The sequence below is a fragment of the Procambarus clarkii genome, chromosome 83 (genome assembly GCF_040958095.1).
Source record: "Procambarus clarkii isolate CNS0578487 chromosome 83, FALCON_Pclarkii_2.0, whole genome shotgun sequence".
NCBI classification, from domain to species: domain Eukaryota; kingdom Metazoa; phylum Arthropoda; class Malacostraca; order Decapoda; family Cambaridae; genus Procambarus; species Procambarus clarkii.
Window position 1 is genome coordinate 9,132,925 of NC_091232.1, and position 25,054 is coordinate 9,157,978.

Consider the following 25,054-nt stretch of genomic DNA (forward strand, 5'->3'; position numbering starts at 1 on the left):
TGCAGCAGGTCCTCCCTCTCCACAGCGCCGAAAGTCTCCAATGGAGACTTTCGAATGGATTATCCTTTCCAATGGATTATTATCTGGAATCCTTTCCAATGGATTATTATCTGGAGATTATTAACAATGGAGACTATTATTATCTTAAATAATAATAATAATAATAATAATAATAATAATAAATAATAATAAAATATGCTTCTCTGTAAGTCCTCGCCCACGAACGCACTACTAAACAAGAGGTGCGATATATGTCAAGCAGACAGATGTTGTTTACTTGTCGTAGGCTACCATGTCGTAGCTCAGTCCATTAAGGCAGCGTCTGGGATGATCTCGGACGTAGGTTCGAATCCTCGTCACGGCCCTTGTGGATTTGTTCATTGATGCATCACCTTATTGTGATTTCTGTGTGTAATGAGACAAATGTTCCCTTTGCACGAAGAGGACAATTTCGACTTTGTTACAACCCGGAATACGCAAAATTATGGAACACAATTTTTCAACTTTTTGGGAACAATACATAGTGACCTAACAAATGAATGGCTAAGAACACACAATCGAATTTAATATTTTTTAAAATTCATATAATGCCACAGATAATTGTACAGAAAAAGCTCACTTTTAGCTTGCATACTTCAAATTAACGTATTGCTATGTAAAGAATAATAATATATAATAATATTCTAATAATAATAATTATTATTATTATTATTATTATTATTTGTAATATTAAAGTAAATTAAAAATCAGACTTTTAATATTCAATATATATGACTGACAAATGCATTTGTGTTGTACATGTGCCATCTTATATAAGACGGGTATTATGATGCCACGTGTACACAGCCCTGCTCCTGTGCCAGGTAAGTCCACTATGGGCTCATCATAGCCCGTGCTACTTGAAACTTTTTGTTCCCTGTAGCTGAATCTTAAACAACAACAACATCTGATTGGCTCATTAGAGTGCCCTAGACGTCTAACCTGAGCGAGAAGCTCATCCACGCTCTCCAAGAAAACTCTTAAACTGCCACATTTAAATTTAGCCATTTAGAGGCGAGTCTAAACTCGCGCTGCATAAAATGGCAAACCACTTTATTACAAATAATAAATTATCTGAAATCCTTACACTGTATCCATATTTCGCTTCTAGTAGATAAATGGCATATACGAGACTAACGAACAAGCTTTGTAATGTGTAGACTAACAATAATAATAATAATAATATAGACTAATAATATAAACAGCAGCTCTTCTATGATCCAGTAATATCCTATTTTTAAATTATTTAAGTACTAACAAAAGACCTATCTCTAATGTATCAAAATATATTGCAAATACATAAATGATGACACGCAAAAACGTTTTTGACTAGCTGTCAATTATAATTGTAAGGTATGCAGATGTTATTGTAAAAAAATCCAGTGAGGTCTGATTAAGACCTTTTGGTCCGCTTTAATTTTTTTGTGCTACCGCTCACAAGATGAACATGGGGTGCACAATAAACCAGCCGCCTCCGGTGGCAATGATCAAATCGATTCCTCTTGAATGGTACGTCCACCCGGGCATAAAGGCGAGGAATTAACGAAGGTTTTGAAGTAATTCAAAGGAGCCCCGTGGTGTTCCTGAAGCTGATTTGTTCACTCCGGCTGGAGAACGAACACTGGAGTATGCAAAAAGCAGCAGCTCCAGGATGAACACCATAACACTGGTTGCCCAGCTGAAGAGAAGGATGAAAAAGACTCCCTGCAGGTGATCAAGGCTGAGCTGAAGTCTAATATTGCGCTGATCCTTCACCGCCAGATGCCCTCGCCTCTCGTAGTCCCGCCCTAGGAACTCTTCCGTCTTCTCCTGCGGGAGGAAGCGTGGCATTTATCAAGAGAAAGGGCTAAGTCATTATGACTATATTGCACTTAGGAGGGATCAGGACATGGATTTGGAATGAGAGGGGGGGGGGGTAAGGAATGGTCCCCAACCACTTGGATGGTCGGGGATTGAACACCGACCTGCATGAAGCGAGACCATCGCTCTTCCTATTTGAAGTGGACGCGTCCTCTTGCCAGCCACATTTCTCCGTGCACATTTGTGCCAGGTAAATACGACGGGCTCACCATAGCCCGTGCTACTTGGAACTTTTTGTTCAGAGTAGCTGAATATAAAACAATAACATAGAGGAAAGGAATTTACAGCCATAATTAATTCACCGTACTAGGTGGACGCGTGACAAAGTGCCTTACCGTTTAATTTTTTAAAGCTTGACTTAATTTATAGTATGTTTTAGAGCTCGTGTCAAAAAGTTATTTTGTCACACCTTGTCCACAAATTCTTGTGGTGTAATTTTAAAATGTAAAATAAATTCATATAAGACATTATGTAATATGGTCACTCCGTACTAAAGCCAGAACAGTTTTTTCTTACTCAGATGTTCAAACTAAGTCTGTGAAATTAATGTAGAAAAATTCCATGTAATGGAGATATGGGAGAGAGACCAAACAGGCCGCATAATGAAAGAAAAAATTGAATATTAATTAATAATAAATTATAAATTATAACTAGCAAATCATATTTATATTGTCTCTAAAGAATCCTATGCGATGTTGGTAATATCAGAATACATTTTATGGACATTTGTGCCAAACCAAAATTTACAACCTAAGTCAGACATAAATTGGAAAATGCAGCTAAAGAAATATACAAATACAAAATGCAAATTTTCAATAAATGAAACAAATAGATTAGATAACTAATAACATGCAGAGAAGAGAGAGAGAGAGAGAGAGAGAGAGAGAGAGAGAGAGAGAGAGAGAGAGAGAGAGAGAGAGAGAGAGAGAGAGAGAGAGAGAGAGAGAGAGAGAGAGAGAGAGAGACCGAAGGAGCTGGGGACACCCACAAAGAAACCCAGTGTAAAAAGATACAAATGTAATTATCACATATAGGTAATCATAAGTAGGTGTTCCCAGATCAGAAGTAAAACCATTCACTTAGATTGGTCAGTGCACTGACGGCCTCGCTTCGTGGTTCCTCTAGGGTCGGCTTTCGTCCCTAATTGCCCAAGTGGTTGGGCACCGTTCCTTCCCTCTTCCCTCATATCCCAGCTCTTAGCCAGTTCTTAAATACATTTTAAATGTTTGTATACCATACTGGCTTAGCGCTTTTCCCTGATAATTGTCTTAATTACCACAAGGTGCGCCACTACCTTGTGTCAGTGAGCCACAAGGCCGGCTTCCACGAGGCGCTGGACACAATGATCAAACTTGTACTTCCAAGCAGTGTTCTTCTGGTAGATCCAGCTGAAGTAGGTCGGATACAGCTGCTCCTGCAGCGTGTACCAGCCCTTCACCTAAAACAGTGGAAACAAATCTCTTACGGTAACAGCCGGTGAAAGAGCATAATGTTTACGTAAGACGGAATTGTTCTTTCAGTATACGCACAATCCTTGCTTACTCGTGATATCAGAAACACAGGTTGAAGGCAATGGCTTCAGATATGACAATATTTGAGGATTTATGGATGAACTAACACAATTTATTGGCTGTAAATCTGACGTGTTGAGCTAGTGCTTTGACACTCGTTCCGTCATCCCAGCCCCTCGCTCTTTCCTCACTTCCCTCCACCCCATGGTCTGTCACCCCCGCCCCTCACGCTATTGCACACCCCGCTTCCTCACCACTCCACCCTTCATGCTCATCCACGACCTCGTTCTTTCACCACTCCAACTCCTCACTCACCATGACCCCACCCCTCACTCACCATGACCCCACCCCTCACTCACCATCACCCTGTCTCTCACTCACCACCACCCTGCCCCTAACACACTACTACTCCGCTCTGCCCCTCACTAACCATACACAGTAACTAAATATCAGTACAAAACACCTTCTGGAGCCTACCTGGTACCGGGACTTGACGAGGATCTGGCTGAAGAAGTAGAGGTCGAGGAAGGCGTGTGTGCGCCGGTTCAGGAGGACTATCACGTCGTCATACACAGGCAGCAGGTCAAGCTTCTCCCCCAGCCTGCGGAGCACAGTTCCCTGCGCCGACTTCAGAGCTCCTGGCACGAACTCTCCGTAGTCCTTCATCGCCACCCTGAAAGTTATACGAGTGTTGATTTTGATTTCGCGCGGGACGCCATCACGGGAGCTTACCGTCCAGCAACAAGTGTACTTTATCTCTCAATAAAGCACAGTGTATACACATCCAGAAGCGAGGCTACACCTTTCTGTGAATATTTCCCTATATGAATATAACTATTTGAGATTTTAATTTAATAAAATTATCAATGTACTAATACAATATTTACACAAATATATGGATTTATTTTTAAATCACAGCTACAATAAAAGGGGCGATAAAAATATTGTATTTAATTATTAGGTCTGCAAAGGTTCAGTGCCATGCTATCAATTAGGTAAAGTCAGTCTGAGAATCACATTATTTTAACGTATACCACTTACATTTAAGGAGCATTTTACAGCTCCAAGTCTGACGTTATTCTAGGCAGTAAGTGATAAAAGTGATATAAAGTTATTTAACATTGTAACAAAGGAAAAAATAAATTAATGAGATTTTACTAATGTGGAAACGATCCATTTACCTCGCTACACGTCACCATAAATTAGTTTTTTGTGCCCACTTGTTATCGAAACCTCTATGTTTTGGCACTCAAGCTTGGCTATTACAGCACTAAACTATGCAGCCCGTCCTCCAAACAAAGATCCAAAAGTGATTCCATGCACCCGCCAAACCCCCTGTTTATGAATGAAAAGCGGTTTACACACGACTCACAACTGCTGACATTCGAACATATCCGGAACAAGTGCTTCACTGACGAATTTTGTTCGAACCACAACGCTGTAAATGCTTCACCCACGTACTACAAATACAAATAATCACCAACAGAACCTAAACACCTAACCTAACCTATGCCTATTTATACACAATATGCTAATATATTATAATATTAATTTATACTTGAGAAAATTCCCGTTTTGAATGATCAGCGTGTTAAAATATATGAATGCGTCTGTGGGGTTGACCGCTGAATGTAATGGACTTGAGTCGAGGACGGGTTGAACTATGAGCAAGACGGTGTGAGCTTCATGGCTTCCTGTTTGCGTTAGAGTTCCAGTGAGGTGGTTACACTAATTATACCAAGACATACAGCAACAGACCATTGTGTCTTAATGAGACTTTACGCCTAATGGATGGCTGATAGGTATACAAAATTGTATTAAGGAAAAAATGTATTCTCTGGTGGACTGAAATCGTCTGCATATAATTTTAAACAATTCACGTGGGTTGTGTTTGATCAGGCAATATATCTCAAATACGTTAAAAACCATCGCATTGTAGATTAAATTAATTCAACTCCTTTAAACCTGATTTATTCTGCTTCGTGAATGTTCCGAATACCCTCCAATTTTCAAATATAATTTCTCAAGTATTACAATCAAGGCTATACATGATATATACCCATAACATACCACCAACACTGCTGGAATATCCATAACATCCCACTAACACTGCTGGAATACCCATAACATCCCACCACCAGCCATATGAATGCAAACGCATTAAAATCTGAATCTAAAGATAATATTTAAAAGTAGAGTTAAAAACCAGCTGAATGACCGCAGCTATCTATATTTGCTGCAAGTCAGCTGATAATTGGTTGAGAACACACCATTGTAAGTCGGACAGTACCTGGCTAGGGAAGATACCACTACCTGTAATCACTGTATGCCAGCTGGTGGAGGGTTTGAAGGCGTTCGGGAAACACAGGGATGGTGAGGAAGGCGATGAGGTTGGCGGTGAAGGCGGTGGCGAGGACGAAGCAATAGACCAGCCAAGCGGCCACGAACACTCGCTGCCATTGGGCCCTCGGCAGCACCGGCAGCTGTCCGTTGACCACCGTTCGTAGCATGTACGTCCACGTCCGACCCAGTCCGCCAAGGAATGGCTCCGGCTGTATCCAATCCTTGAGACACCATGGGATTGGATACAGCATAAATGTAACTTTCACATAAAGATTGGGATTATTGATGATTATGTCTGTGTTTCTGGCAGTTCGGTTTTTATAGGGATCCAGAGAAGTAAAGTATAAAATGTGTGGACAAAAACAAGGACACACACTAGAGCATTACATCTTAGACCGAAAAAAATTAGCCATTTAGAGATAAATATAAACTTGTACAGATTCATTCAGTTTGGATTGAAATTGGCATTAAAATCATGTTTTGAGATGCTAGAAAATTTCCCGTGCTATCTTTAGACCATAGATGTTTGGAAAATTAGTCTAGAGTCTTCCTGGAGTACTTTAAACAATTCTTGAGAAGGTTTAGAACATTTTAAAGCTTTTATAAATAGAACATTATTAAGCTATGTGAAGGTATGGAGCTTTATCTAGGCTATTATGTCCACCACGTCAACATCCATAGCAAAGGAATATGCCTGTGACGATTATATAATTTTTTGTGCATTTGCTTAGAACATACCTGTAAGGTCATGATGAGGACGGTGAGCGTGAAGGTGAGGGCCGCGGCCAGCCAGACGGAGAGACGGAAGGGATAGTATTCCCCGCGCCACTTGGCCAGGGGTAAAGGGTCCCTCAGCATCAACCCGAACCCCTCCATCCAGTACCATGCCCCGGCGTCAAAGGCTCTGAAACGGTCTTCCGTGACAGACATAGTGTTCACGGTGAAGTTCTTCTCTCCGCGATGAACCATCCCGAGCATGCCCGTCCAGGAGTCGTTGATGAAGGAGCCCCACAGGCAGTCTGGTGGTTCCAGCGTCAGTGTGTAGCGGTAGTCGAGCGACTCGGCGATGGTGTCCAACATTTGAGCTGCGACGCCATCACCTATTCCTTCTGATGCATTTTTCTTTTGGTATAAGAATGGAAAATCGTCGAACCATGTTCCAATTTGAAATTCATAATTTTCGAATGAAGGAAACCGATCTATAAAAATATTTTTAAGTTTGGAATAGGCTGTGTAATTCCAAAATCCTATAAATTTTAGCTTCTTTGCCCTTGAGAATGGAAAATATGTATAAATCTTTGCGGTTTCACGAGATCGCGGAGAAGTTTTGCTAATGAAAACTAACTTTTCAATTCTTCGAAATACGTGATCCATAAGACTATTTTGAGCATTTACATCATCCAAACAGAAGACCATAAGATATGTTGGGTTCCAGTGTTTGGCTATGGCGTTAAAGAATTGCCGGGGATCTTTCCTGAAGACGACAACATGCATGTATGATGGTCCTCGAAGTACTGCTGTGTGCTGGTCTCTGGACCAAATAGTCCCATTAGAGCCAAGGTTCACTAGGACACGAGGAGTATCCTGGAGAGCTGGGAGAGCCAGCAGCTGGTCCTGGATTTGCGTATCAAGTCCAGGATCCAGATACAAAACGACGCTCCAGCCTTCCAGAGGACCTCTCAGAACTTCCTCCAATACCCCGGAGCACAAGGAGACGACAGGACTCGCCTTCAGGAGCCCAGAGATCGTGCATGACAGGAACAATACACTTACCAACATACAAAACATTGTCGCTGACTGAGTTCTAGTCAACACTTGTACCTGGGGCTATAATACTTCCTACAGCAGCAGCTGAAGCAAGACTGGAGCTATAGTTAGAAACTTGTGTTATATACACACGCATATGTTCGTCGCACATTACTCTTCTTCGTAAAATGTCACTAGAAATCGCTCATAATAAAGAAATGGTTATTAAGCATCAATGTATTGACCTTTGACCTCAGTCTCGCTTGATCAAATTGACATTTTCTAACAAATTACGACTCGTAATTGCTATTTAGAACAAAGCTGCATATCATAAGTGAACAACAGAACATGTAGACGGAAAAGATAAATGAGTTAAGTAATTGGTTATTAAATCATCTGAAGTCAAAACATTGGGGTCTGTTTAGGAAAAAAAATGTTTTATTGAAGTCAAGAGTTGATTAAATTGAATTATTTAAACTGCAAATTTTGTTTTGTTTTCTGAAGATGCACAAAGCCGGACAAATAATACTGCTATTACTATTTTTTTTAAACCTAGAAGGGGTACCACCTCTGGTGCAAGTGTAGCTATTACTATGTATTATTCTTTCTAAATTTCTTGGCTCTGCATAGCCATAATCCCCCCTGAGACACTGACGCCATGAGCTAAATTATAGTCAAAAGGTTATGGAAGACGGATCTCTCAGTCATATTATTTATATCATGGCTGCTTGGAAAGTCATAGTTAAGACTTTCATATATTTCATCTTAAGTATAGTCCGGTATTCGCGAGTCGAGAGAAGCACTGAAGGACAGACATTTATTATATGGCTAATATATTAAAAACAAAACTCTTTTTTAATATTTATGTGAAATCTATATCCCACTTCCACGCTTTTGAGTTACGATTCTCTGGGTGAACAAGTTTTGACGATAATCAATGCCTTGCGGCTACGACCTCCGGCGGACTGCCTCACCCACAGTCAGTTGCCGAGGGAAGGAACAACGAACATCAACAAGCAGGACCTCAGCGTGTAGGGACCTTAAGACATCCTAGAGGAAGCTATACTTTCAATATTCCCCTCAAAGCAGTACTATACAAGCAACCAGTCGTCACCCGCGAGGTAATCACATCAAAATCTAATTAGTGGTGTTTTCTACCACTCATATTCCATTGAACAAATTAGGCAGTGACTATAAAAGCTTTTTGCATTTTAATTTTAATTATATGGTTCAAGTAACATTCATTTGATTTTTCGTAAAAAAAAAAAGAATCAAGACAAGTAAACGTATATGTTTTTGTTTCAATACTCAGTTGTAAATACTAATTTATATTTTCACGAGTTATTCTTTGTAGCTGTGAGTGAGAGATGAAGATGACGGCCGGAGGAGTGGTGTTGGTGTGTGTGTGGGTGGTAGCCGGGCTGGTCCCTCGACCAGGCAAGTCTTGTCCAGTTTCTTTTGGTCCTCCCTTGATTGTAATCTTTACTCTTAGAAATAGCAATTTTAAACTATAGAAATTGGAAGCTGAAGCTTATCACAGTTTCTATAAAGTTTGACTCCATTCCCGAGGTCCCTCGTGGGATGGACCAGTTGTGATTTAATCAACTATATTCTCCGAGTCAACTTATGTAGAGTGGGTTGTTGAATGGGGCAACGTAACGAACTGGTAAGCACTATGTCGTGGGGTTCGAACCCAGATAGTTCTCTATTTCTTTATCTGATTTTGTTTATGTGATAAAGTTTTTACTCAAATTATTAAGAACTAATTATTTCTCCAGTATGGTAGTATTTCTCCATGGTGTTAATGTCTCCTTGGTGTTAATGTCTTCCTGGTGTTAATGTCTTCCTGGTGTTAATGTCTCCTTGGCGTTAATGTCTTCCTGGTGTTAATGTCTCCTTGGCGTTAATGTCTTCCTGGTGTTAATGTCTCCTTGGTGTTAATGTCTCCTTGGTGTTAATGTCTCCTTGGTGTTAATGTCTCCTTGGAGTTTCTGACTGTCTCATCAGTATTTCTAAGTGTAACTTGACGTTACAGGCTGGTAGCTTACCTACAGTAACATCCGACTGTCTTCCTTATAGTACCGAATAATATAGAATATAAAAGTTGTCGTTCTGACTGTGTACTGAGGACAGGCGGTGTCTGTCAGGTTCCGGAGGATGGCCCGAGGTGAAGGTGCTGAGACTACAAGAGATGGAGACGGCCTCCAACACCACCTACCTGGACAGTGGCGACCACTCTCTCCCGGACCTCCACCAGGTGATGCTACATCTCTTCCTCTGCATGCCAGTATGGGGGAGTGTCTTTAGTCCAGCTCTTTTAATATGTTGTTCATGTCTCATGATAGTGAATGAGGTTATTAGTGAAATACATCTCTTTGTGACGCTGTTCTAGAAGCTCAACTCGGTGAAATTAACGTCATCGTGTGTACGTCAGCATTAATGCTCACAGTGACACACGCGAATTTGTGCATTACTCCCACATACCAATCTATCTTGGCCATTGATAGACTATTACAAATGTATATACTTAGATAATAATATAAATTGCCTTTTATTAGTCAGTTACATTCATGTTAAAACATTTTCGTTGGTAATTAACGTAATTCCTGTATGTGTGGCTACGTGGTACAATTGGTATGATCTTGAACTGTATGGTCTCGGTCTTGAAGGACCCTGAAGCACTTTTTGACCAAGGTACTATGTGACCAAAACACTGTGGCTCTGTGTGTCTTCTTTTGGATTAACTTGATCTTGTTTGATTCTAAACCTGCTTGACTTTAACCATATATTACCGCAGCAATGTTTGACCCCCCGAGCCTGTATGACCCCCAGCACTAACCCCCGGAGACCACAGCACTGTGTGACTCAGGGTACATTGAGCAGGACATGGTGTACCCTGCCATCACCTTGGCACCGTGTGAACCCTAGTACCATCCTAGCACTGTGTCAGCCCTGACACCGTGTGAACCCTGGCACTGTGTGAGCCCTGACACTCCTCCACAGTGGACGGTGTGTATGAGGGTACGACTGCTACACCTGGCGCGCCTCAACACCCTGCTCAGCTACACCGCGGGAAGCCACTACCAGGAGATCATGCTGGGTGAGTCCCAGGCCTGGTGCGTTCTCTCTCAGCTAGTAAAACAATCATTTTTTTTTGGTAGAACAGTCAATGGGAATGTCATTCTTGCCATTTTACTTTAGTTACTTTTACTCAGTTGTGCTTGCAGGGGTTGAGCTCTGGCTCTTTGGTCGTATGTGTATGTGTGTGTTTACATATCTGTACTAGAGGAGACTGAACTCAGCTCCTACAGTGTGGTGCTCAGTGTTATCAGACCTGGCCACGCCGTGAGACGAGTGTGTGTGTGTTGCAGGTATAGACTGGCCACAGTCAGAGCTCCGGCTGGAGTGCTGCAGTTACACCGGCTTCATGAAGGTGAAGGTGCCCCTCCGGCTTTACTTCTGGCATCACCTGTGTGTCTCAGCTGACATGACCACCGACCCCCAATACATGATCTTCGATACTGTGGTGGGTGGCCTAGTGCTCTGGCATACTTATGTATGTATCTGTACATACATGTACATATATGTATATTTACACTATCTGTGTAAAGTGAATTTCTGTGTGGTCCAAGGTTGAAGGACAGAGGAGGGCTAGCCTCACCCGACTTTCCAGGATGACACATGGGAGGGAAGGGAGTATGAAAGTGTCATAGGACAATCGAGGTCGGCCCCCAGTGCCACCCTTTAAGAAACAGTGGCATCTATAGAGACGAAGACTTACACGAAGTCTGCGATTTGCTCGAAGTCTGAAATCGGGGATTCATTTTTTGTAGATTTTTTCAGCAGTTTTTCGGCTGTTGGTAATATTCAATTTTCTGAGAGAGAGAGAGAGAGAGAGAGAGAGAGAGAGAGAGAGAGAGAGAGAGAGAGAGAGAGAGAGAGAGAGAGAGAGAGAGAGAGAGAGAGAGAGAAGGGAGGGGGGGAAGGTAAATGGATGGGGGAGGTGAGAGAGGGTGGAAATTTGGAAAAATGTGGAGAGGTAAGCAGAAGGAGGAAACGGTATTGGTACAGAGAGGGAAGGGGATGAAAGAGGCGAGAGATGGGGAGAGGATAGGTGGTGATGGGGCAGAGACCCGGTCACAGCCGGGTAACCCATCAAGTACACACACACACACACACACATGTTTAAGGACCGAAGAATGCAATAAGTCAATTATATAGCTCAATGCAACACTCATATCCGGCCGTTTATTATTGAGCAGGTACACAAGGCCTCGCTGCGCCGTCCGGGGATCACTCAAGAGAGGACGCAGAAGGTGAGGGGAGGCGGGCGGTTCCTGCTGGGACAGAACTATAACCCAGAAGGTATTTACACTTTCAGTGAGGCTCTTCACGGCGATCTGGCAGACTTCAGGTTCTATAATGTTGCTCTGCCTCTTGAGCACTTGCAAGAATTTGTCGCTTGCAACTCCAGCATCGAACTGCATTCACCACTTTATGCATTCGATACAAATATGACAAATTTAGACTTAATAGGTGATATTAAGATTCATAATATTAGCCTGGGTGACATCTGTTCTTCGTCTCCGGATACATCCATGATCGTTCCCGAGAGAGTAGACTTTGACCGAGCAGTGACTATGTGTAGCTTCTTCTCTGGGGGTATCGTCGTCCCCCGTAACAAACAAGAGAACGAGGCTATCTATGACAAATTTGAAGACTTCAACAACCATTGCGCAGATAGTTGGGGAACGGCGTTTTGGTTCGGCTTGAGGGCAAACCTGACCAGCACATGGTGGACAAAGTTATCGGATGGAGAACCATTAGGATGGCACCAATTTGCTGCAGCTTGGGCCAACCCTACGGACGAGTACCAGTGTGTGGCTGTGGCTAGTATCTTCTTTAAGTATGTGTGGTCTGCATCGCCCTGTGACATCCGCCAGTGTCCAATATGTAACGTCACGGAAACTCACACACTCCATTTGCGAGGACTGTGTAAACTGTCAAAGTTTGACCGATTTTACATACCACACGACTACTACAACATGAAGCCAATATTTGAAGGCATCTTCTTGAGCAGAATCATTTGGGAGAATGATACATGGGTGATAAAGAGCCGCCTGGAGAAGGCGGTGAAAGCGCAGATGGTTATGAAGAAGCCCGAGGATTACCCCTTCGGCCTCAACACCTGGCACGTGCGAGGCGACACCTGTGCTCAAGAGGAGGTATGTTAACGTTCTCTAATATATCACAGTTTTATTGATATCGAAGCTAAATGTACTGAAGAGTGCATCTCAAAATATAACTCTCGGGTATGACGTACCTTGTAAACATTTACATACCCTTTGTTATGTATGTAGGTCGAACTTCTGTTGACATCGTGTGACAAGAGTGACTTCACCTGCAGTGACGGCTCGTGCGTCAACAAGAGCAAGCGCTGCGACTATAAAGTTGACTGTCCTGACCATACTGACGAGCTCAACTGCGAGGTCATCTCCTTCCCTGAAGGGTACTCTTCACAACTAGCTCCTCCTGCCCTAGAGTCACCGCTATTGTCACTCAACATCACCCTTGATATCACATCGGTCAGGAAGTTTGACTTGTCTGGATTTAGCTTCGCTGTTGACATAATACAAAGTATCAAATGGCAGGATACGAGGCTCATCTTACGAAATCTCCGCACAGGAGATTTCGTAAACAAAGCGAAGGTAAGCAAGTTTTTCCTGCCTTAATAGCATTTGTAAATAAGTTTAATATGAGCAATATAGCACATGTCGTATTTCTCTTTACTATATGTTTCCCCTACACCTTTCATCTTCATATTTTCAAGAACCGTCTATTGAGCTTTATTTTCTACTCTGTCTAATTCTGCTTCTTTTTCCTAAGGTTAGTGAATTTGCATCGACAGATTTCGCCTTTCGATGAACGATTATTAAAAAATGAACCGTGGTGCTGTTTTTCTATTCTTTATATTATAGTTCCTATCCACATGATCTTATTCCTGCCGTCTTTGTTCTTCCCAAGTTGAAGGTCTCAGGCACACAGCAAGGCTCGAATGCCTTCTTCAAAAACCGTACACAATGCTCTCCTCACTATTCACCATACTTCATCATTTCTTTGTTCTTTTCTAAGTTTGTTCCACTGACATGATGAATTATGACACTAAATAGAAACTTTGTAATTTATATATATTTCTGTTACGATAAGTGACTCTGTCAGAGGGAGTGGGAACACTAAATAAATTAAAGTGCTTAAGTTCTTCAGTTCTCCCTTCCACTTGTAGACTATCCTTCACGTTACTTGCCCGAAACACTATGCGTATTAGTGGCTTTAGGTATTGTATGTACTAGCTCTATCTATAAATCCAACAGTATGTTTGTAACTCTGCATCTATGTATGTAGATGTATGTACACCAATGTAAATTATGTATGTACTTTTCCTGAATAAATATTATTATTATTATTATTATTATTATTATTATTATTATTGTAATTATTATTATTATTATTATTGTTATTATTATTATTATTATTATTATTATAGCAATCAGGGTGGCGCTAGATCTTCCAAACCACATTTGTTCATAACAACTGAACCCCTCGTTGGATTTTTCCTTCTAAATTCAAGTACAGGCTATTCTCACCTATAACATAAGAACATGAGAGTAGATGAAACTACAACAAGACCAATGCGAGGCAGCCACTGTTTATACCCAGCCAAATTCACTCATATGTCTAACCTACGTTCGAAACAGTTCAGTGGTTCCATGTCTATTATGTTACCCAGTAACATAATAGATATTAAAACATGTTGATTTGTTCCGCAAATCAATAACTTATTTTAATATCAAATTATATATCCATGTTCTCTGCAGTTCTGAGGACAAACACACGACTGATCGTATTGTGGTGTTTTGAAGGTGAACGAGACGATGTGGAAGCCTGATATTTTAGTGAGCGACGGCTCGAACAGCCCGACAGACGTGCAGCTGCGCCTGGTGAAGATGCTGGTGAAACGTGATTCTCGTCCACTTCCCGATGACGACACCAACTACTCTGAAGGTCAGGCACTACCCTGCTCACCTCTTATTCACATTATTTTACTATAGACTAATAATTCTGTACTAAAATATTTTACTGTAAGGTAATAATAATTTAATACTATTTACTAAAAACCATGGTCGTAAGACGACCCTTAAGGGCCTGACTTATCACATCCCTCCAGCTTGTCATCTCCTCTCTGACTGTGAACATTTGTTTTCCGTTTGTAGGGTACTCCCTTATCAAGTTCAATATTTACCTAAATACCCCAGTTAATCTCTAAATACCCCAGTTAGTCTCCCACCAACCTTTCATGAAAAACAGTATCAATCACAATTTGACATTCTAGGAAGAAACAGTCTGGCCATTCTCCTTTTTCTTGTAGTATTTTGGAAAACTTTGTCATTGAACTCGATCAAGTTTGTCAGGCATGACTTTCTCCCTTTAAATTCATGTTGTCTTTCCCTTACAATGTATATCCTCTCCAGGTTCTCAATTGTTCTCTTCCTGATTATTTTCAATAGAACTTTTCGCGGAATATATGTTAGTAGCACTTTTTCTCTGTCCACTATTTTTAATATATAGGAACTAAGTTTGCCATTTTTCCAGGCATTTGGGAAACCTGTTTCAAGAATTTATTTAATATCTTTGTTGGCAGGTGGCAAAGTACCTCTGTAACCTCCTTGAGAAGCCATGGTGATATTAAGTCATGATTGTATCCTGATGATTGTATCAGAAGTAGTGGTGATCCTCCATGTAGAGTGTTGGTGTTGCAGACGAGCTGTACAGCGGGTCGGGGAGCGCGGTGCAGCTGGTGCAGCAGTACACAGTGTCAGCCACCTGTCAGTTCCTGCTGCACGCCTACCCGTTCGACTCCCAGATGTGCTTCCTGGTCTTCTCCATTTCTGACCAGTCCGAAGGCAACATTCTTCTACTGCAGGTCAGAAATAAACCAGTGCATAATACCTGTGCTAACAAGAGTAGTTTCCTTTTGGTTATTTCTACTAAGTAACTATTATTAAAAAAATAGATATACACAATCATCCACGTTTTAAGCCATATCCCCCATTAAGGATGTTTCATTTGAGAAATTTATAAATTCACAAGACACTTATTAAGCAATTTTGTTTAATTTAGTTGAAATTTTGTTATATACAATGTGTCACGAGGCCATTGCCAAACAAATAAATATCCAGTCATAAATACATATGCATTAAATTTCACATTATAAGCTAATAAACTTATGAAAGAAAATTGATTAATAAGAAACTGAACTTATATTTGAAAACCTTTAAAGACTCTTCGTAGTTCACAGGACTAGTTTTGGTTTAGTGTTCTGCTTAAAGCCTAACAACCTCTGAAGGGTTACTGACCTCTGAAGAGTTACTGACCTCTGAAGAGTTACTGACTTTACTAAACTAGTAAACTTTAGTCTGGAAACTAGCAGTGTATGTACAAAGAGTAATTGAAAGCATCTTTCGTTGCACAGTATATATCCCTTAACATAACTAATAACTCTAGTTTACAAATATTTATAAAAGAATGAAGCCTGAGCATTAATTTTCCATTTTTAAGGTTCCTGCAATTAACAATAAATATATTTATTAATAATAACTAGATTAATTTTATGCAATCTAAGGCTAATGTCTACGCAATTATCATTGCTTTCTAATATATTAGATTCATTTTATATACCAATCCCATACCGATATTGCTCTCAGGAGTAATCAGAAGGGAAGATAAACAATTATTAACACCCCAGTTGTCTTCTTGGTTAGCTCTGGCTTCGTGTCACCATGGAGGCCAGTCTACTGTCGTAGACAAGAGGGAAATTTTAATGTAAAGAGAGGTTGCAAGACGATATTAAACAGGAGAGAAGTGAAGCTGTGTTTTACAGAACATATAAAGGCTATTATCCATGTACATGAGGGAGGTGTAAGACTGTGTTGTCCATGTACATGACGGGGGTGTTAGACTGTATTGTTGATGTACACGGAGGGGTCTTAGACTGTGTTGTTGACGTGCATGACGGGGTCTTAGACTGTGTTTTCCACGTACAAGACGGGGTGTTAGACTGTATTGTCCATGTATAGGAGGAGGTGGTTTTCAGCGGAGAGAGGCGGCTCCTGGAGTACCGGCTGGTGAACGAGACGTTTGTGAGCCGGGACAACGCGACAGCGTCCGTGCAGGTGAATGTCCAGCCAGGTCTTGTGCCAAGTTCTGAAGCGCTCGTATCATTATCTTTGGGGCGTATGTGATGAGGGATGTCTCCCTGGTGATGGGATGTTTCATGTCATCGAGAACGTGCGTGGGATGCGTGTGAGTGCTCAATAAGCATGCAGGTGCACTCTGATGCTACTAAGCCCCATCAAAAGGAGTAAGGTCGAACACACCAATCAAAGTTTAGGACTAAGTGGTTAATTTAACAGAGTTAAATCACGTAATTTTCAACTAATCCTCATGCTCTGCTCGTGGATACTGGCGCCGACTTCAAATGCGAATTAATAATATTACAAACTTGTATAATAATAAGCGGTATTTTCTCAAATATAAATTAATAATAAATATTAATATTTTGTGAATTGCTTGCCCTAGGGTAGGTTGGGTTTGGAGTTTTGGATCTGCTAGCAATATTTATCTGTATTAACAGTACGAGGGTAACCTCTTTAGAGGTGCGATCCGTACATAGGCTGTGAGCAAGGGTTTTAGAAAAGTTTGTACATAATCAGTTGTGAGTGATGTGTATGTTATTCATAAACAAGGGAGCAACCTATGTATTACCGAGCACTGACCAATGTTTTTGAGAATAGGCTGCTGACGGCGTGACTGTCCAAGCCCTTCGAAAACATAATTCACGAGGCTGAATTGAATCTCAGTTCCTCTGCGTGTGGCTTCAAGAGCGATACTTTTTTGTCACATTATCTGGTCTTACTGGTATTTGAGGAAACACTCACACGCTTGTAAATTAATGAGATTATATATGAAATATTATGCAATTAAGATTTTACCTGCTATGTTAATGATTGTTTCCTTTGTGGTATGATTTCTCCCTGGTGATGGGATGTCCCTCTGGCGATGGGATGGCTTCCCGGGATACAGGTACGCCTCAGGTTCCAGAACCAGTACGGCTACTACATAGGCAACGCTATCATACCCAGCCTCCTCATGGTCGCCATCTGTTACCTCACCTTTTTCTTCGACATGGAGGACTTTACGGTATTAAATTTCAGCTTTTTTTTCTTTCTTCTCACACATTACGTCTCAATTATTTACTTCTTATATCTTTGTTCTGGTGCTTGAGACAAAACTACTGGTTAGTGGCACTAGCAATTAGTTTGTACATACTATAAGTAAATCGAGTACGAGAAGAAATCCAACCAAATTGGAGGGTAAATTAATATATCTTGCAGGATCGCATCATGGTGTCGTTGACGTCGCTGTTGGTTTTGGCTGCCCTCTTCACCCAGACCAGCCAGTCCATCCCCAAGACTGCGTATCTTAAGCTCATAGACATTTGGTACGTGTCTCTTATCATCACGGACTTCCTCATTGTCGTCACTCTAGTGGTCATCGAGAACCAGCGCTTGAAAGATAACTTCCGGGGAGACTTTTCCATTGGTGACTTTAAGAAGACCATGAAGGTTTCACCGGCCGGGGTTGGTCGTGTCCCTGCAGGACGCCACCTGGGGAATGGTGTGTTTATTCCCCACAAGAAAGTGTTCAGTACAGCTGAAAAGTTCAATACGGCGTCACAGGTGTTGTTTCCCGTGCTGACATGTGCCGGATGTTTTGGGTGGATTTTCCTGCACCTGCATCGGGCCTCCAGCGATCACTGAAGAGGACACCAGAGGGCAGTGACGAAGGTCGCGAAGGATTGTATTTCACTGATATTGTTGCAGCTTCAACTCGTTGTATATATCTCTGCACAGCGCTGTGGCTACCAAAGTCTACACAAGGTAGCCTGATTACTTATTAACAATTGCCGTTATTGTACAATTTTGGGAGAACCCCGGTACTATTAAAATTCCACTGTACCAATATTACTCCTGCATCACTTACTAAAGTTATTATGTGTACAAAGTAGATACTTTGGGTTTTGTAATAATTTTGATGCGAACATTCACTAATTTCATGTCAGTACAGCGGTGAGAGTTGAATTAATAAATCCCACACCTAATCAGACGAAATGTTTCACAAACTCTCAATGTATAACGGAACCCAAGTTTACTTCCTGGGCATGGTGAGAGGTTTTTATTAATTGTTACCGCCAGCGACGGCTAGTTTATTGTGCACACTATACTCATCCTGTTAGCGATAGTTTATTGTGCCTCTCATATTCATCTCCTGAGCGGTAGTTTATTACGCAACCCCTTGCTCATTCCCTGACCAGTAGCACAAAAGGATTACATAGGATCAACAAGTTTCAAACACCATTGTATGTTGTTTAACATTAGTCTTAACAATTGCAACTGCTTTGTTTACCCATATAATAATATTATACATTGAAGTAAAGTCATATTAATATATTTTAAATTTTCAATATTGGATATTACAGGGTAATGGAAGTGTTGCTGTTTATGATTTAGGCTACACACCTTTAACTTACATTACATATATCATGTTTATCTGCGAGAATCGTAGTGTGGATACAGTACACGAATTTCGGATTCTTAATAATTAGCAATGAAATGATTTGTCATTTCATGCAACATAAGTTCAATAAATGACTTAGATTTTACATATGATAAAATAAAATATAAGGCAACAATAACACAATTCAGAGGAAAATATAGGCCAATAACTGAGCGTCCACGTTATAGGTTGCTATTATGTTAGCACTCAAAATTATTGGAAACACTGCAGTAGAGCGCTTAATTATCTCCGAATTCAGATCCTCATTACTTGGTCTAAATAGCTTGCACGCAAATTGCAATTTGCTTATCTCTGAAACCAGACATAGAAATAATTACATAAATATATACTGCACTTAAACTCTTAATTAAATATATATATATATATATATATATATATATATATATATATATATATATATATATATATATATATATATATATATATATATATATATATATTTGCTTGGGATGAGGTAGTACAGGACGTGATTGAGATGAACAAGTGGAGGATGAAACATAATGGTTATTAATAGGCTATTATGTGCATGATTATAGGCAGCTTATGTTCTTGCTTCTACTGTCTCTGTGTTGGTTCGGGGTCTTGAATTGAGTAGAATGTAATTATGTGTTAACTGGTTGTTGATTGCTGGTCTTGACGTTTTGATGTGTAGGGCTTTGCTGATGTCCAGTCTTTTGTTGATGTTATACCTGTTGATTATTTCAGTGTTGCTTGTTTCTGGTGATGGTCTGGTTGTGTGAGGAAACTATATGCTCATTGATGGAGCCTGTTCCTTGTGCATTGTTAATCGCCTAGAGAGATTGTTGTCTTGCCTATATACTGAGATTTTGGGGGGGCTGACAGTCCCCAAGTGTTGATGTGAAGGCATAGACAACGTTTGTCTGTTTCAAGGCGTTTTTCTTGGTGTCGGGAGAATTCTTCAATAGCATGTTGGTGGTTTTCTTACTCTTATAATATATAGGCTGTCTGTCCTTGCCATTGCCACCGGCCATACCACGTTGAGAATACTGCTTCTCGTCCAATTGGCAAATGGGGAACGATATCATGGACCGCATATTTATTATTATAAAAGTCTCTCCTCACTTGGTAGATTTTCTTCTCGGCTTCATTCAAAGAAACACTTCTAGTTCGGCTATAACTAGTATATTTAGCGCACGCTGTCTTCCTACAAGAATTTATGCCCTCGTACATTGTATAAGGTAATGCAATTGAGCTACATGCAAAAGTAAATAAGTATGAGTTTTGGCATTAACTGAGGGTAATACAGAAATTGGCCACATATGGGAAATTATTGGTAATCATCTAATTACTACTCATCTTTATATAGAAACCCTTGAACTATATGTTTAACACATCTCTAACCCTGTCCATGAAGGACAGAAGAAAATGTATATATGCTGGTGAGCATTGTAAATGTGTGGCCACGTCTGTGGTAGAATAATAATAATAATAATAATAATAATAATAATAATAATAATAATAATAATAATAATAATAATAAACTACTACTACTACTCTACTCTATTAAACCCAAACATGCCGCCTCGCTCTCTCATACTTTAAGCAGCACACTCACACTTCCCGTGACACACTCACACTTCCAGCGACACACTCACACTTCCAGCGACACACTAACACTTCCAGCGACACACTCACACTTCCAGTGACACACTCACACTTCCAACGACACACTCACACTTCCAGCGATACAATCACACTTCCAGCGACACACTTCCCACTTCCCGTGACACACTCACACTTCCAGCGACACACTCACACTTCCAGCAACACACTCACACTTCCAGCGACACACTTACACTTCCAGCAACACACGACACACTCACACTTGCAGCGACACGCTCACACTTCCAGCAACACACTTCACACTTCCAGCGACACACTCACACTTGCAGCGACACGCTCACACTTCCAGCGACACACTTCACACTTTCAGCGACACACTTCACACTTCCAGCGACACACACTTACAGCGACACACTTCACACTTCCAGCGACACACTCACACTTCCAGCAACACACTTCACACTCTCAGCCAGGTTTTAGTCTGTCTCTTCTTCCTTGTTTAAAAATATCGTCCATCCTCAAGTACACAGATTTTGTATTATACTTTTTTCTTTGCGTATTTTTCTTGTCAAGTTTGTTCTTCCTCTAACTTAATAACTCACAAGACTTATTTTAACCTTCTTATTGCAGCAAAACTTGTTCGTATTGTCTGGCGGTCAACTGGAAGAACGTCTGAACAATTTCCAGGGATTCCGAGGGCTGGAAAAAGAATTTCCACATTACTGCAGATGCGTTAGTGTTTTGTGTGTGTGTGTGTGTGTGTGTGTGTGTGTGTGTGTGTGTGTGTGTGTGTGTGTGTGTGTGTGTTTGTACTCACCTAGTTGTGCTTGCGGGGGTTGAGCTCTGGCTCTTTGTGTGTGTGTGTGTGTGTGTGTGTGTGTGTGTGTGTGTGTGTGTGTGTGTGTGTGTGTGTGTGTGTGTGTGTGTGTGTGTGTGTGTGTGTGTGTGCGTGCGCGCGTGTGCCTGCGAGCGTACCTAGTCTTGGATTTTGTTCCAGCTTCCATCCACACTGCCGCGGGAGGAGCAATATTCACACTATTCTAATACTAGCGAGAATAAACACCGAAATTGTAATTATATAACTAACCAAGTCAAAGGCCCCTTTTCTGATAGAATCCACTCAGTAAATCATCTAAACTATTGGGACCGTCTAAAATGCCTAAATCTGTATACTCTTGAGCGCAGGCGGGAGAGATACACAATAATTTACACATGGAAAATACTAAAGGGGCTGGTCCCAAACCCGAATATAGAAATTACACCACATGAGACCAGGAGGCATGGCAGGATGTGCAGAATACCACCGTTGAAAAGCAGAGGTGCAATAGGTAATCTGAAAGAGAACTCTATCAACATCAGAGGCCCGAGACTGTTCAACACGCTTCCACTACACACAAGGGGCACAACTGGCCGACCCCTTCACAGTGTTCAAGAGAGAATTTGATAAACACCTCCAAAGGATACTTGATTAACCAGGCTGTGATTCACACGTCAGGCTGCGAGCAGCTGCGTCCAACAGCCTCGTTGGCCAGTCTAGCAACGAGGACGCCTGGTCGGGGACCGGGCCGCGGGAACGCGAAGCCCCGGAATCATTGCAAGGTAACCGCAAGGTAAGGCTGAAATAACAGTGTAATCCTAATTGCGTAGTATTTAGGATTTCAAACGATGTAAGCAGACTTATACTTCAGATTAAACTTCATATACTCCAAATTCCAAATTGAAGGGAATTATACTTCAACATGAAATGGAAGTTATTTTATCAGGAAAACAATGACGTTTCAAAGGATCAAACGACGGTTCCCGTTACCTCATAAGCATCCTAAATAAAATAGATGCAGGTATCCCTAGCATTAAAGACCTTACGGAATAATTAGCGCGTGTTGCATGGCAGGTAGAGACCCACGTCACAAGAAAACTCTAAAAACTCGTCTAATATTGATGCTCTCTCCCCCCCCCCTCCGCCTGTCATCCTTACTCGTCACACGAGTCGTGCTTACTTTGAACGGCAGTTCTTAACAGTATGTTGTTATTGTTATAGATTCAGCTACTCGGAACAAGTTCCAAGTAGCACGGGCTATGGTGAGCCCGTAACTTACCTGGCACAGGAGCAGAGCAAGTAGCACGGGCTAAGGTGAGCCCGTAGTGGACTTACCTGGCAAAGGAGCGGTTCCCCCCTCTTAACAGTATTACCTAACAGAACTTAAAGGGTGGGGAAGGAGATTGGGGGGGGGAGAGAGGGGGAGGTGGGGGAGAGAAGGTGGGCAGTGGATGGACTTTCTACGAAAGAACACCTGCAGCAAATATTTGTTCTTATAATAGTAGTGAAAATTGCCCTACAGTTTGACTTAACATATCAATGACAGCATTAATTTGCTTGAAGTACCAGAGAGAACCGTTGCCGCACACCGCTAATAACCTTGAAGTACTTGCCACCCAGTGGCGGTACTTGCCACCCCGTGGCACGGCTATAAACCGTTGAAAGCACTAATTACGCTCTGGGAGACTCTTTCCTCTTGCAAGCGTCAGTCAGCCGTCTCCGCCACCTGCTGCCTCAACGAACTCAAATAATGATCTGTCTATTTATCTTAAACATTCTCCCGGGCCTAGGGTACAGTAGAGCGGCCCGGAGAATAAGGACTTTTTTTTTTTTTTTTATTTTTATTTTTACATGCAAGCATGCGTATAATGTACAAGAAAAACATAAATATAACATAGAACAAAAGTACAAAGCACACATATGTACAAGGACAAAGGAACAAATCAATAGAAGACCAGCCAGAAGGGCTGACCACAAAAAAATGCATATACAAACAATACACAAGTAGTAACACAGTGTAATACAAACATAAGGGAAAACCCCAGGACAAAATGCACACAAAACAAGCCTGCTAACACCTCAAACACATACAGAGAGGCGAGAAACATACAAGAATAAGGACAATAATAAAGAAAACAGATCCGCCATAACAAACGGAAGGCAAAACATAACAAAGAGCACACGCCAACAGCCTGAAGGGCACACAATATGACAAACAAGCGCACACGACATCCATAACCGAACACACAAACGCATAGGAACCGCACCCCCCCCCCCCCCCCCACGAGCCATACAAAAAAACCCACAAAACAAACCGGAGCACGCAGGAACCGGGAAACAATACCCACCCCACCCACCCACATACACACACCCCACAACCAGGCAACACAAAATACATAGAAATCACTTGCGAGGAACATCGGAAGAAACGTACTTCTCCGGGAACAGCTCACAAGGATATTTCGACTTGTAAGCTTCCCAGACGAGATCTTCAAGGTCGGTAGGGTTTTTGATCCCCCGCGCTCGAGCGGGTATCATAAACTCAGGAACATCTATATCTGGCGGCATCGGCCAATGCCTAAGGTCACTGACGCAAGTCGCATAACGAGGCTGGGGAGCGCCAACCACGCCCTGCGAGGAAGCAGATGACACCGGAGAAGCGGACGAGGGACGCCGAGCCTGCCACGCCTTCGCCATCGGAGCAGGTGTCGGACGCTGAGACGATAGCACTTCCACGGATACCGCAGGAGACACGGAAGGGACTGCAGGAAACGGAAGAGGCGGCAAGACCGCTGCCGAGGAAACGGGTAACGAGGAAGGGGCCACAGAACATCCAGAGCGAGCATCCTTTCTCAACATCACCACCAGGCCACCCCGCCCACCACCAACTACAGCAGGGGGAACCACCGCCCACGAAGAACCGGAGCCATCCGACGCAGGCAACGCACCTGAAGCAGGACCCTCGGACACCGGACCAGAAGTGGAGGCCGAAACGCCGGCACCGGCATCCTCAGGCAAGTGTACCTCCGCCACCACCGTAGTGTGCACCACATCCGGAGCCACGCCACCGTCAACGGAAGGACGACACTCGTCGAATTCGCCAACATCAGCCCACACAGAAGAACGCCGGGAACGCTTAGGCTCGGGCCGCACATCATCAGACCCGGAGGCAGACTCAGCGACCCGCGCAGCACCAACCGAGCGAACCGACGCACGCCGCAGCACGGCAGCCTCCTCAACCACACGGGGCACCAGGCCAGGCACAGGAGGGAATTCCGGATCCACCTCATCTCCCAGCGCAGCCGGAACAGACGGCGAGGGTGCAGGGACCGGGACAGACACAGCAGAGGAAGAACTGGAAGACGAGGGGTCTGAGCAAACGGCAGGCGGAAGAGGCGCAGGGACATCAGCCGGAGCACTAGGCGAGGACCCAACCTCTGGAAGAGATACGGCAACAACA

The 25,054-nt window shown here is 42.2% G+C and overlaps 1 protein-coding gene and 1 pseudogene across 1 annotated transcript; one reads left to right on the forward strand and one right to left on the reverse strand.

Annotated features, from left to right (window-relative positions):
* Positions 1-620: 620 nt before the first annotated feature.
* LOC123768793 (ionotropic receptor 21a-like) lies at positions 621-7,659 on the reverse strand (annotated as a pseudogene).
* Positions 7,660-9,669: 2,010 nt separating this feature from the next.
* LOC123768792 (uncharacterized) lies at positions 9,670-18,376 on the forward strand. Its single transcript, XM_045759577.1, has 10 exons — positions 9,670-9,756; positions 10,503-10,599; positions 10,871-11,025; positions 11,762-12,724; positions 12,860-13,207; positions 14,420-14,561; positions 15,317-15,480; positions 16,634-16,729; positions 17,640-17,756; positions 17,951-18,376. The coding sequence occupies exons 1-10, from the start codon at positions 9,691-9,693 to the stop codon at positions 18,374-18,376; spliced, it is 2,574 nt and encodes an 857-aa protein (XP_045615533.1). The 5' UTR covers positions 9,670-9,690.
* The last annotated feature ends 6,678 nt before the right edge of the window (positions 18,377-25,054 follow it).